General features: G+C 42.1%; 1 protein-coding gene across 1 annotated transcript in view; it reads left to right on the plus strand.

Annotated features, from left to right (window-relative positions):
• Positions 1-14294, plus strand: part of LOC122791413 (fatty acid amide hydrolase-like) — a 1249544-nt gene that overhangs the window by 1214266 nt on the left and 20984 nt on the right. Inside the window, exon 19 of the mRNA XM_044059161.1 lies at positions 9757-9844. Coding sequence (XP_043915096.1) covers positions 9757-9844 — 88 coding nt within the window. The remainder of the gene's footprint in view (positions 1-9756; positions 9845-14294) is intronic.

The raw sequence follows: 14294 nt of genomic DNA on the forward strand, positions 1-14294 counted from the left end.
TATACTAAAGCACATAAACTGTCTACGTGATTTGAGACCTCACAGTTTATAGATAGTTTGATCTATAATTTTTTGTGACATTTCATAATGCAGTTTCTAGCAAAGTAGTTGATTTCAGCAGCTGAAATAAATAGCATATTATCATGGTGCCATTTTAGATATTTTTACTCAACAGCTGACTGAAACCGACATCAAGAACTGTTTTTTAGTGTTCATTTTACGGCTGTTGGTTTACAGTTTGTATTATAGGATCTTGCAGAAAGCTCTTTGTCTAGTGATGAAGGTTGATAGATTTTACAAAATTACTGATTTTATTTGATTTGTACGTAGTATTTGGTTACATTGATCTGATTTATAGTTAATTTAGGATAGTTGAAAAAGGCACATTAAATATCTTGTTCGTCGCTTGCATTTTTAAGTCTTTGGGTTGTTAAGGCAGATATTCATTCTTAGTTTGTTTCTATGGTATCTGAAATTAAATATGGGCAAATTGTTTATTTCTGAAAGAACTTTGTGATTGTTTCTGATAACTGTTTCTTACAAGGTGTGAACTTGGTTGCTTCTGAAATGCTTAGGAAATGGGATATCAGAAAGATGTGGTTGACATAGTTAGGATCTTTCTTCCTTGACTAATGAATTTTAAAAGATGAATGAAATGCACATACTTCTTTTAAAGGATAATACAGGTTGTCGACAGTGGTAATGCTGTACACACTTGCATACCTCGACCAAGCCAAGACATCTGATACCATTCTTCATGATAACATAATCAACAAGCTACCTTCACCTTACCTCCCTGCAGAAACACTAGCTCTGTCCAGTTTGCTTCATCTAGATTAAGCAGCAGCAAGTTTAAGTTCGGGGAAATGTAGTGGAAGCCAGAACCATGTGTATCTTACCTTTTGCACTTGTTCATCATTTAGGTCACCTCCACTTATGGTTTACTGAGTCTGTGTCCAGAGAACAGTTTCTCTAAAATCTGGCCTTTCCTTTTTGTACCCAGTAAGTATTTTTTACAAGCCTTCCCACAGAACAATACACAACTGTAGTAGCAGTAGTATTGCATCTTACCATATATCCAATTTTGTTACGGTGGAAACCCCCAAGTGCCTTTCTAAATCATCCAAACACTTGACCACTGTATCCATACAAAGTTCTCATATTTTACTGTTCTTCCATACTTCTTCATTAAATGTAGTCTGGTTGTGCACTACATTTTGCGAACTGCTGCACAGAATACTAAAGCAAAATGAACTAGGTCATGATCGAGAAATAGTTTAAAGGAGGCTGTTACGAAACTTTTACCCATATGATCTTAAGGATGGTTGAGGAAAAGCAGTACAAAAAGGTATGAGATGGCCTGTGTTTACGAAATTTTCATATTGCTACTTGTATGCGTAATGTTGGATAATAATTAATATTTGACTGTAGACAGCAGTCTTTTGAGAGCCAGCTCCATTTGAGTCCATGACCAGTCAAAGTTCTTCAATTCTGACCACTGTATATCCTTGTTGACAAATATGGAGGAGGAATGGATATCTAAATATGCAGAGAGCTATGGGCAATTCTATCAGTTGAAGGCCTGAAAAGTCTGGAGGGGGAAATTTAGCTAAAGTTGTAGCTTCCTCATTTGAGATACTGTCACCAGAAATAACCACAAGTAGAACATTTGGAGCAGATGAGAACTGGAGGATTTAAGTAGATATAGTTGACAGCCATATATGAGGCTAAAGAAAAGAATTGCGTGGTCTGTTATGCTCCATTTAACTCACTGGCCAGTTTGTGTTACACATGTTTAATGTAAAGGACATGACTGCTGTAGAGAAATTCACCTCTGCTACATACTGGAATATTCATAGGTAAGGTATGTAATCATATAAAGCAGGAAAATGAAGCTGAATGCACAAGATACGTGTACTTTCAAAATACTTTCCATTGTTAGATTTTTATATGAGCCACTGTCATTCACTGTTTTTCAGTAACTACCTAATAACATCAGGATGGCAAGCAGGCCTCAAACTCTAAACAAAACATTCAGGGAAGCTTAAGGACTTTACTTAGTCTTGGATATTGTCGTCCATTTTCTATAATTTTGTTTTGCAGCTTGTGTGTGGATAATGCATAATGGCATTGCATTATCTGGGCATGGAAGATGTTTTTGATGCTTCCAGTGCTATTCTCCAGTCCTTTTTCCAAATGTTCAGAATGGGATGTCAGGAAGGTATATACAGAGTGGATTTCAAAAGAAATAAAACTCTATCAAATGATTTCCCATATTTAGTGTGTGCAGTATAAAAAGTCTATTTGATTGAGAGTTTCCTTTAAAGTCTATGCACTGTATCATGACATAACTTATTTGGTAACATTGTCATAAAGCTGTTTTTAGTACTGAAGTTCCAAGACCGCAAGTTATAAAATGCATTGCACATAATATTTTGACTACATTGCTATCATATGTTAAATAAACAGTATAGCAGTTAGTGTTGCTGACTAACAGCACTTAGTTCTTTGGTTTACTTTTTGGCTGGGGTACAAATTCTGTTTAGTCTGGATATCCTTCCCTGTGTTCACATTGGTTTTTCGTGTGGTTGTGCTTCCCTTCCACATCTCAAAAGACAATACAATAAGTTGAATTTGCAGTCTTCTTAAACTTGCCCATAACTATGGGTACAGTGTGTGTGTGTGTGTGTGTGTGTGTGTGTGTGTGTGTGTGTGTGTGTGTGTGTGTGTGTGTGTGTGTGTGTGTGCATCTTGCTGTGGACTGGCATCCTGTTCAAGACAGTTTCCATACCATATTTATACTTTGGCATCACAAAGGACTAAGGCTGAGTTGTTACGTTCCTGTAGTCCAGGGTCTGAGCCCTTCATCCTCTACTTGTCTGCCGTATTACATTGTGCAAGTTACTTAACCAGTGTTCTTAGGAAGTTGGGAAACTAGGCTAGGCTTCTGAGTGGTATCCCGGACTGCAAGCCTAGTAACAACCTATGAATCTGTGAACAGCATGTCATTGTATGGACTAGCTGGTGATAGAATACCAGTTACCTCAAATGGAAGAAAATTAAATTGATTTTATCTGGAATCCTCCTGATAATGTGAAATTTGGTGTCATAACCTTGCAAACAGCACTTGCATTATGTTTTATCTTTGAGCATATTGAAGATATCTGTGGAAATATAAGTGGAAAATGTTTATGTTAGGTAGTCCGATCTCACCTTCATTTTTACATATGGGTTTGGAGCCGATCCTCGGCTCTGACTCTGCCGATTTACAAGCTGGAAGACTTCTGGTTGGCTCGTGGCTAAGCAGGTATCCCATGGTGCACCAGTACAATCCCCAGATCTCATTTGCCACATCAACGAGTTTGGTTGTGCTTCTCTTGGCTTTGGCTAAGTTTTTTCAAAATTCTTTATATTCTATCGTATTCAGTGCTTTATGGTATATTTAGTGTTGCTAATATATTAGGCAGTTGTATTGCTTGCCCTTTGTGAGTGCAACTTATTTTTTCTAGTTGTTATTAGTATCCTGTGTGCCAGTTAATTTAGGCTCCGTTGTGCATTTTTTGATATAAGGTAGAGTTTTTGGTGGTTTTCCGCTCGCTCTTAGTCAACAGAGGCTCCTATTGTCTTGTTGATTGTTGTTCTGACCTTCCTTTTTTTTTGGTCACCTTTGGCAGTTAGTTCTGCTATTTTGACATTGTTTGTTTTGGCGGGGATCCGCTTGTGAATTTACTAGTATAGAAATTTATTGTGTATTTTACGGTTTCTCTTGTGTGCATGGGATTTTCTTTCTGGTCTGTTCAAGTTAGAAGACCTAGTTTCACTACACCGGGCTAGGCACGTTTAAGTTAGAGGACCTAGTCCTCGTGTAACTCCTTTAGCTAGCTTTCTCTACACCAGGCTAGGCCCGTTTAAGTTAGAGGACCTAGTCCTCATGAAACTCCTCCTTAGGGCCAGGTCCGTTTTAGTTAGAGGACCTAGTCCTCCTCTTTTTTCCTCCTTTTCTCTTTTCAATCTCTCTGGGTTGTGTGCGTGTGTAATATGTCCAAGGAAAGTAAGGAGCAGAAACCCTCTGGGTTCAAAAAGTGCATGAAATGCTCCCAAAAGATGTCCTTAATGGATGGCCACAGTAGCTGTGTCTACTGCCTAGGGGCCATCCACTTACAGGAGTCGTGTTTGTTCTGCCATGCTTTCTCTCCTAGAGTGTTACAGGAGAGAAAGAACAAACTCCTACTCAAGGGTCTCTTGAAACCATGCTTTGAAAAGAAGCACTATCCAGTTCTTCGGCTTCCTCTAAGTCTGGGAAATCAAAATCCTCAAAAATGCATTCTCCGGCACCAGCTGGTGTTTCAGAGCCACCTCCTAAACAGTCGAAACAATCCAAATCTGCCTCCTTGACTTCTCAGCCTTCGGAGCTGAAGGAGAGCATCATGGTGGTGTCAGAGTCTGTTACAGGTGTTTCGGAACTGATCTCTGAACTTATTTATACAGCAGTTGACTCTGCTACTCGGAGCCGGTCTGTAAGCTCCCTACTGGTTATTGTAACAATTAAGTCTCCAGTGCCCCCCAGGTCAAGATCCCCAACTATGTCTTCCAGGTCTTCCAGAAGCCTTACAGAAGAAGATGTGGAGAGGGTAGTGCTGAGACTCCTGAAGTCATCTGCCTTGCCAAAATTATTGTTGGCTCCAACCCAGTCTGCTCCGGAGCCACTTGGCCCAGCTTTGCCCTTGTCTGCTATTCCTCCTCCGAGCCATACTGGCCTTTCGGAGCCAGATTGCTTGGTGCCAACAGAGGAAATGCTGGCTCCAACTCACCTTGTTGCTGCCCTGGAGCCGGGTTTGGCTCAAACACGCTCAGTGCTGTCTGTCATGTCCAGGGGCCGAAGCTCTCCTGTCGGCAGCGACAGGGAGGGTTGGAATCTATCTTTGGTTCCGAGCCTTCCTCTCGGTGCTTCGGCCAGGGTGAGCTCGGACCCTGCATCTATCTCGCAGTCGAAAGCTCTGGCTCTAGCGCTGACCTGTGTCTCTTCGGAGTGGGGGAGGTCTTCGGAGCCAGAGAGGTCAGAGTTTGAGATGATGAGCGTGCTGTCTCATTCTCCAGCCCCTACCAGTGGCACCAGCACTCTTCCCCCAAGAGCACCCACTTCAGTCTCAGCCCCTACTCTCTCTGGAGACAGCAGAGACCCGCAACCTCAGGAGCTATCAGCTGGTGGCCCCACTCTTCTGAGGCTTCCCCAGAATATCCTTCCGAGGAGCCTCCCCCGGAAGAGGTTATGTAAGAGGAAACATATTGACTCCCAGGATGAGTCTTTGACATCGGACACTGACCTCGAGGAGTCGGAAGGGTCCCCCAAGTCATCCTCTGATATCTCCTTTGTGGACATTTTATAGATCCTTAGGCAGAGGTGCAACTGGCCCACTGTTAACCCTTCTGATGAGGAGTCGGTGTACCTGAAGGCTTTCGGGTCTCAACCTTCTGCCTCTTGGATGTCTCCACCTTTTGACGAACTAATGGATCTATTTAGAAAAAAGGTGTGGGATTCTCCTGACACCATGGAGCCAGTCCACAGGAGACCAAATAAGTTCTTGTCTGCCCCTCCTGGTAAAGAGTTCTTGTCCAAGGGCATTCCCGTAGATGCCATGGTGGTGGTGGCAGCCACGAAGGAGGAGTTAGCAGAGACCTCTTCATCTGTTCATCCTCAAAATAAGGAGTCTCGGCAGATGGACAGAATTGGGAAGCGTATTTTTAGTTCAGCAGCCTTTATCCTCCGATTGTTGGACTATCTCACACACTTCACGAGGTTGCAGACAGATCTCCTCAAGGAGTTAGGAGATTCCATACAAGGTGCGTGTACTGAGGGAGTTCCTGACAAGATTTCTACTCAGTTGTCCACCTTAAATTCAGTGGTTAACTCCTCCATGCGACTTATCTCTTATGCTGCAGATGGAGCGAATAGAGCAGCGGGTTCCAGAGTTGCCTTGAGGCACCACTCCTGGATGCGCTTATGTAATTTTGCAGAACTGCTGGTTCCTCATTGTTTGGTTCCAAGGTGAAGGATACACACACACTGTGTGAGCAAGAAGGAAAGACGCTTTCTGCAGTGGGAGTGTGTTTTACTGTCCCTTCCAGACCATACCCCAAGGGTCAAAGGGGTGGTAAAATGTGGTTCGAGAAGTCCCAGAGGGTCTTTCCTGATGCGCACAGGGTGAATCCTCCAGAGGCAGGGGAGGAAGAAATGGCAGACATCACCCTAGATGCAAGGGGCGGTCCGCAATACCAACAAGGCCGTGATTCCTTTCGAGGACAGCCTTATCAGCGCTCCTGATGTGGAGCCCGACTGCGCTTCTCTGGGGCCGGTTGGGGTTGCATTTCTTTGTACCAAGAAACCTGGCTAAATATCACCCAAGACAAGTGGGTACAAAGAGTTGTTACCAGAGGCTATATCATACCCTTTTCCCTATCACCATTTGTTCCCAAAAGGATCCCAGATGTGTACCACCCAATCACAGGGATCAGGCAACTGTGGAGATCAACAAGTTGCTCGTAAAAAGTCATCCTACCCGTCCCAGCAGACCAGATAGGATCCGGAACTTAGTCTAGGTTGTTTTTAGTTCCAAAATGAACCGGAGATTGGAGGCCAATATTGGACCTCAGCAGATTGAACGAATCAGTGAAGAAGGACAAGTTTCAGATGGTAACACTGCAGTCTATACTCCCATTGTTAGGGAATGACTTTTGGATGTGCTGTCTGGATCTTCAGGACGCCTACTACCACATAAAAATGGACAAGGCATCCAGAAGCCATCTATGCTTCCGGCTGGGAGCCAGTCACTGTGAGTTTTGCGCTCTGCCCTTTGGTCTCACCACAGCCCCCAGGGTGTTCACCAAATGCATGGCAGTAGTTCTCACCTGAGACGTCGGGGATTCCAGGTGTTTCCGTATTTGGACGACTGGCTTCTGACTGCCCAAACCAGGCATCTACTTCTCCAAAACAGGGACGCCATGATTCAACTTTGTGCTCGGTAGGGATCCCATAAATTGGAAAAAATCTGCATTATTGCCCTCTCAATCTGTGATTTTTATAGGCGCAGAGGTAGACACAGTGAACATGACAGCTCGTCTCCCCGCTGAAAGGGCACAGAACTTAATCTCCCAAGTTCAACGTTTTCTCCCGTTGTGAAAAGTCAAAGCGAAGTGGGTTCCTCAGCTCCTTAGGACTATGGCTTCCACAATTCTATTGGTACCATTAGCCAGGTTGCACATGAGAATTCTCCAGTGGCTTCTTTTTTCCCAGTGGTCCTTCTAATCTCTCCCACTGAGTCATCCTATCCTGCTGACAGAATCATGCAAGAAGGACCTTCGTTGGTGGATAGCTCTTAATCAACTGATCACGGGTGCCCCCTTTGTTCTGGCCCAACCCGTTGCCAGTGTGACCACGGATGCTTCCCAGATCGGGAGAGGGGGCATTATCTCGGCAGGACTGTCCAAGGCACATGGTAAAAACATGAGGCTCATCTGCATATCAGTGTTCTGGAGATGAGGGCAGTGCTTCTGACGTTGTAAGCACTTCAAGACCTTCTTCCTCTAGGGAAAATTGCGATACAATCAGACATGTTGGTGGTCTGGTATATCAACAAACAGGGCGGTACCAGATCTTACCCACTCTGTCGAGAGGCCATGTGAGTTTGGGAATGGGCGATTTCTTCCCAGTGCTTTCTGGCTGCAACACACATTCCAGGGACGACCAACGTGATAGCCGACAAGCTCAGCCGGGCAATCATAATGCCTCATGAGTGGTCTCTGAAACGGGAAACAGTGGATCAGATTTTCTGGAAATGGGGACAGCCTTGCTGCGATTTATTTGCCAGCCCAGTCAATACCAAATGCAGCAGCTATTTTTCCCTCATTCCCCCTCCGGTGGAGTCTCCCAGAGATGCTCTGGCTCACGATTGGCCCATGGGACTTGTTTATGCCTTTCTTCCAATCCCTCTCATTTCCAAAGTGATTCAGAAAGCCAGTCAATCCTCATTGCTCCTTACTGGCCTCGTCAGGTCTGGTTCCCCTTCCTCGAGCCTGTCCTCCTGGACGATCCTTGGATTCTGGACCCAGCTCCAGATCTATTGACTCACATGTCGGGTTCGCTACACCCCTCAATCCACACACTCAAATTGACAGTGTGGCTGCTCCAGTTCCATCCATAGAAAGGCTTCATGATGTATCATACTCAGTGTCACATATTCTTATGTCCTCCCATAAACCTTCAACTAGGAGGCTGTATGGCAGTAAATGGAAAAAAATGTTCTATTTGGGCACAGAGAATGAATGTAGATCCATACACTGCTTCTATCTCTGTGATTCTGGATTTTCTTTCTGAGCTTTTTCAGCAAGGATTTGCCACTGCCAACTCTGAGTCCAATTGGTGGTGATTTCTCATTTTCACTTAGGTTTTCCAGATACCAGTTTAATGTCTCATAAGCTATACAAGACCTTTTTGAAAGGGGCCACTCTATTGAGACCACCTCTGCAAGAACCAGTGGCTTCTTGGGATTTAAATTTTGTGTTGTCCAAATTGACTTCTCCCCCCTTTGAACCTTCCCACTCATCTTCTCTAAAATTTTTGTCTTGGAAGACCTTGTTTTTGGTATCTATCACATCAGCTAGACGGGTATCGGAGCTACAGGCCTTGTCTATTAAGCCACCGTATTTGATTTTTCACAAAGACAGGGTATCATTACATATTAATCCCTCCTTTGTCCCCAAAGTTTCTTCTAATGCTACCTTAAACCAATCAATAGAACTCCCAGTTTTCTTCCCTAACCACTGTAATGCAGCTGAGTACCGTTTTCATCAGCTAGATGTTCATAGACAACTACGTTTTTATCTACAGCGGACTAAGGCTTTCCGGAAATCAGATCAATTATTCATTTCCTTTTCTGACTCTAGATTGGGCTTACCAGTTTCTAAAGTGACACTATCTAATTGGATTTCCAGTTGTATAGCCTTTATCTATAGCTTGGAGGGCAAACCTTTACCCTACAGGATCAAGGCTCATTCTTCCAGGTCACTGTCTACGTCTGCAGCCTTTCAAGCCAGGGTACCATTTGATGATAATTGTGCAGCAGCTACATGGGCTACCCCTCACACTTTTATTACACATTACAAATTGGATTTGGTATCCAGGGGTAGAGTATCCTTTGGCTCCACGGTGCTCAAGAGTATTTTCCAATGAGCCACCCAAGAACAAGGCGCTAGGGACGCTGTCCCATATGTAAAAATGAAGGTGAGATCGGACTACCTAACATTAAAAAGTTATGTACTCACCATAACGTTCCATGTTGGTAGTCCATCTTACCCTTCATTTTTACCAACCCTCCCTCCTGCCCCCATCCTGGAAGATCTGGAAGTAATAATTTGGTTGCCCTTGATTGGAGATCCTTTAGTATTGGTTGTTTTTATGGTTGTTATTCTAGTGAGCAGCAAACAAGATCTGGGGATTGTACTGGTGGCACCATGGGATACCTGCTTAGCCACGAGCCAACCAGAAGTCTTCCAGCTTGTAAATCGTCCAAATCGGAGCTGAGGATCGGCTCCAAATCCATATGTAAAAATGAAGGGTGAGATGGACTACCAACATGGAACGTTATGGTGAGTACATAACTTCTTATTTCTACAGTTGTGCCATAATTGTGGAGTGATTTGCTTTGCAAAATTAAGTAGTAAGTAACAATGATCCATCATTTCTCACCTTCTCTTATTTAGGTATTGTCAGCTGGGTAACTTCACAGGGATTCCATGTTTAGTGATACCAGTAGGATACAGCTCAGCTGGTCTTCCTATAAGCATTCAGGTAAGAACCCAAGTTTTGGTTATTTGACACACAGATTTAGCAGAATAGTTATGTGCACCTTTTATATTCCCACACAGTTTCCTTTTGTTTTTTTTCTGTCTTACCTTTTTTTATTTCTGGACCTCTTACTTTCATTCTTACCTCTGTAGTTAGAGATTTATATATATATATATATATATATCACTGTACTGTAGTTTTTTGGGCAATGCCTAAACTCTGCTTACGAAGTTAAACAATAAATGATTTATTTATTTAACATTGATCTACTGGGAAAGTCCAACTTGGAACAAAGCCAATTTTCAGTGGAGGCCTGGGAAGAAATGCTCCAGATACATGTCTTTGAAATGTGGGAGAAAACCAGAGCACCCGAAGGAAACCCATACAAATGCAGGGAGGACATGACTCCACACAGAAGGCACTCCAGCCGAGAATCAAACCGGAGAACCTCTTGCTGTGAGGTAACAACGCTACCGCTGCACCACTGCACTCTCCAAATTAGTTCATTTTACTTAAAATTTTAGTTAAATCGACTGTGTACTGTTAACGTTTCATTTTGGTATAATTAAAGCATATATGCAGAACATGTATTTTAAATTTGCTTACATTTTCTGCTGTCTTAAACTTATAATTTCATGACAGTCTGTTCATCACATAGAAATGGAAACAAGCTTGTGATGTAAAGCCTGAGGATGATGGTCTTAGTTAGGAAATGTGAAAGTGCCCATTTCTGTTTAAGATAGTTTTGTAATTGTTGTCTCTGATATTAAGAATGTTGTTTCAAGACGCTGTTCCAAAACTTTCATATGTCCAGCAGTGGTGCCTTCTGCAGCCATCATGTACCCTTTGAGCTCAAAAGTAAAGCATAAAATTGTCTTCCCTAATGCTCTGGAGAAGAAGCACGCAAACAGCAGCCCAGTAATATATAAAAAGGTAAAATAAAACCAAAACAAATGATCCAGTCACCTCGACCAGTTTAAAAACAAAAAGAATTTAATCAAAAACAAAAGAAATTTTAAAAGTAGCACATTTATAACTAAAATTACCAACCAAATGAATAAGGCAAATTTTATATAAAATAAGTAACAGTTTCTCCTGTGTCACTCTTCCGTTCAAGAGAAAACAGATGAATTGGCTGTGGGTTCAATTCAAGCAGCTTTATTACACACACACACACACACACACACATCAGGAATGAGGCTTTGTAACTTAAACTTATAAACAGACTGACTACTACACTCATACATGTTAACACTCTGGATGTTCTCTCAAAATGGCACTGCTGCCTGCACATGCTCACTATTTGTATGCACATGCCTACATCTGGAAATGCTTCTTAAAGGTACATACACGCTCTGTTCTAAATCCATCCTCTTTGAGAAGTGGTTCATACATCAAATTACAGTATTCAGTGACATGCAGTTATACAGAAATGGTCATTTGACATGCAATTATACAAAATTAGACACACATAAAACAATCATGTCCAGGTTGCTGTGTGTTTTACACTAGGTCTAGAAATACGACCTGACCGTGTAACATAAAATTCAGAACTGGCTCTAACAACGGGGACTGTCTTCAAGGAATGTTCAACTATGGGGACAACTAGAACATCATCAGGAATGCAAATGGATACTGAGACATGTTCATCGGTATGAACATTGTCAGGGTTGCTCTGAGATCTAGTCTGTATCACAGGTACAATGCTGTGATGTCGTTTCTTACACAGGAAAAAGATGCCTGCAGTTTCTCCTGTATTCTATACCCTCAAATTCCACTAAGTAGGATCTCGGCTCGGCACATATATCTGTCAGTTGACCAATTAGATCAAAGTCTTTCGCTGTTTGCATCCTCACTCTCTCTCCTCCTTTTAACGGACAAAGAAATCTGCTTGTTTTATCATAGCTGGACTTCTGAAAGGAACGCTTCTTAAAAAGTTGGGCTTTGATTGCTCTGTTGTTTTTAGCATTAGGCACCAACAAACTAGAACCTATAGACAAGGTTGTTCTAGTTTGCCTAGATAGAAGTCTCTGAGCAGGCAAGCCAAGTAGGTTGTGACAGGGTATATTTCTGATTAAGTAAATTCAAGAAGATATCGGTATTGTCACACTTTGACCTCTCTAGTAATTGATTTGTACTCTGTACTGCACATTCAGCAAGGCCATTTGACTGTGGATATTCAGGACTACTAGTAACATGGATAAAGTCCCACTCTTTTGCAAATCTCTGAAACAATTGACTGGTAAACTGGGTACCGTTGTCAGAAATAATTTTGTGTGGACTACCATGGACTGAGAAATGACGTTTCATCTTAGTAATAACAGCACTGGACTTTAGGTTAGCTAGCAAACCAATCTCAAGCCAGTTTGAGTAAGAGTCTACCAACACTAAGTAATGCTGATTGTTCCACTCAAATATGTCAGCGGCTACTGTTGACCAAGGTAGTTCAGGAATCTGGCTTAGCTGAAATGGCTGTTTTTCCGGGTGCGGTTTAGTACTATTACATACTGAACAAGAAGAAAGCTAAGGCCAAAAATACTAGTCCTCTCGCCCTTCTTTTGGTAGAGTCAGAACCTGGGTGGCCACGATGCAAAATCTGAATGTATTCACATTTTAAGGAAGTAGGAATAATAACTTTGTGACCATTGAAAATGATACCATCTTCCATCAGCATCTCATTTCTGTATGGAAAATAAGGTTGTAGTTCTGGCAGTACACAGGATTGCTTTGATGGCCATCCTACGTTGATGAAGTGGTTGAGCTTTTGCAAAATAGGATAAGTCTTTGTATAATATCTCGGCTCATGAAGTCTTGTGCTACAAAAATTATGCACTTCCATGACATCAAAGTCAAAATTCTCTGCATCAAGCTGTTCTGTGGTATTTTTGGGTGATCTGGATAAGGTTTCAGCCAGATAAAAAAGTTTACCTTTTGTACAGACCATTTTAAAATTATACTTTTGTAATCTGAGCATCATTCTTTGGAGTTTTGCTGGAGCTTAATGCATAGGCTTCTTTAAAATAGTGACGATGTTGATGATCAGTTTTAATTTGGATAACTTGGCCATAAATATAATCATGGAACTTCGAACATGCAAACACAATTGCCAAAAGTCCCTTCTCAATTTGAGCATACTGCATTTTAGTGTGGATAAGAGTTCTAGATGCATAGGCAACAGGTCTTCCCTCTTGATGAATAACTGCACCAACACTGAACTTTGAATCATCACAGGAAAGAACTACTGGTTTGTGGACATCATAGGACCTTAATGTAGGAGGGTTTGCAGTTTACTGTTTGAGGTTATCAGCTGCTCTTTGGTGGTGTTCTAACCATGATCATGCAACATTTTTGCATGTCGGCTCTCATAAAGACGCTGATAACTCACTAAAGTCAGGGATAAATTTGCCCAAATAGTTAACCATGCCAAAAAAAACACTGTAAAGCATGGACATTGTCTGGAGCTGACATTTCAAAAATGGCTGCTTCCTTGGAAGGATCTAGTTGTAAGCCTGTACTGGTAAATAAATGACCTACATAAGTAACTTCTGGTAGTCTGAATTTACACTTCAGGGGATTGAGCTTTAAATTCACTTCACACACTCTGTCCAGAACTTTTCTGAGGTTTCTGTCATGCACTGCTTCACCATTGCCTCCAACCAGTAAATCATCCACTATTATTGCAAACGGATAGCCTGAAAAAATTTGCTTCATTGCACACTGCAAGACCTCGCTGGCATAATTTATTCTAAATGGCATTCTGTGGAATCTGTATCTACAAAATGGGGTACTGAATGTAGTCAGTAGTGAAGATTTGCAATCAAGCATCACCTGCCAAAATTAACTCTTTGCAACTAAGACAGAAAAACCAGTGGCATTTGGCATGAAGGTGGCAATCTCCTCGGCTGTACTCATAGGATGATGAGGCCTTTTTAATGTCTTGTTCAAGTCTTTTGGGTCAATGCATATTCTGATCTCATCTGAATTTTTCTTTTGAGCAGCTACCATGGGAGACACCCCACTCAGTTGGTTCTGTGACTGGACAAATCATACTTTGCTACACCATATTGTCTAACTGGACCTTGACTTTGTCCTGCATAGCTATTGGAACTCTCCTTGCTGGTCTGACCTCTGAGTCTATTTTCATGGAGTACACAACTGGACGTTTGACTAGCTTGTCATTGAAAACATCAGCATACTCTGAGAAAATAGCATCAGTGAAACTGGAACTGGGACATGTGCTTACATAATGTACTAATTCTGTAAAAGAAAGCAGTTTCATTCTTAAACTGTCTCTGAGACCTAGTAATGACTGCACAGGTCTTCTGACTACATAAAATTGCAAGCTGTAACTGCTCCCAGCAGAATAGCATGAAAGTACTACTGAGTCTTCGGTTTGAATCTTTTCACCTCCATAAGCACAAGCTTTGCACAAGTAACCAAATTAAGTTGCTCA

The sequence above is a fragment of the Protopterus annectens genome, chromosome 17.part0 (genome assembly GCF_019279795.1).
Source record: "Protopterus annectens isolate FY-2018-M chromosome 17.part0, PAN1.0, whole genome shotgun sequence".
NCBI lineage: Eukaryota > Metazoa > Chordata > Ceratodontiformes > Protopteridae > Protopterus > Protopterus annectens.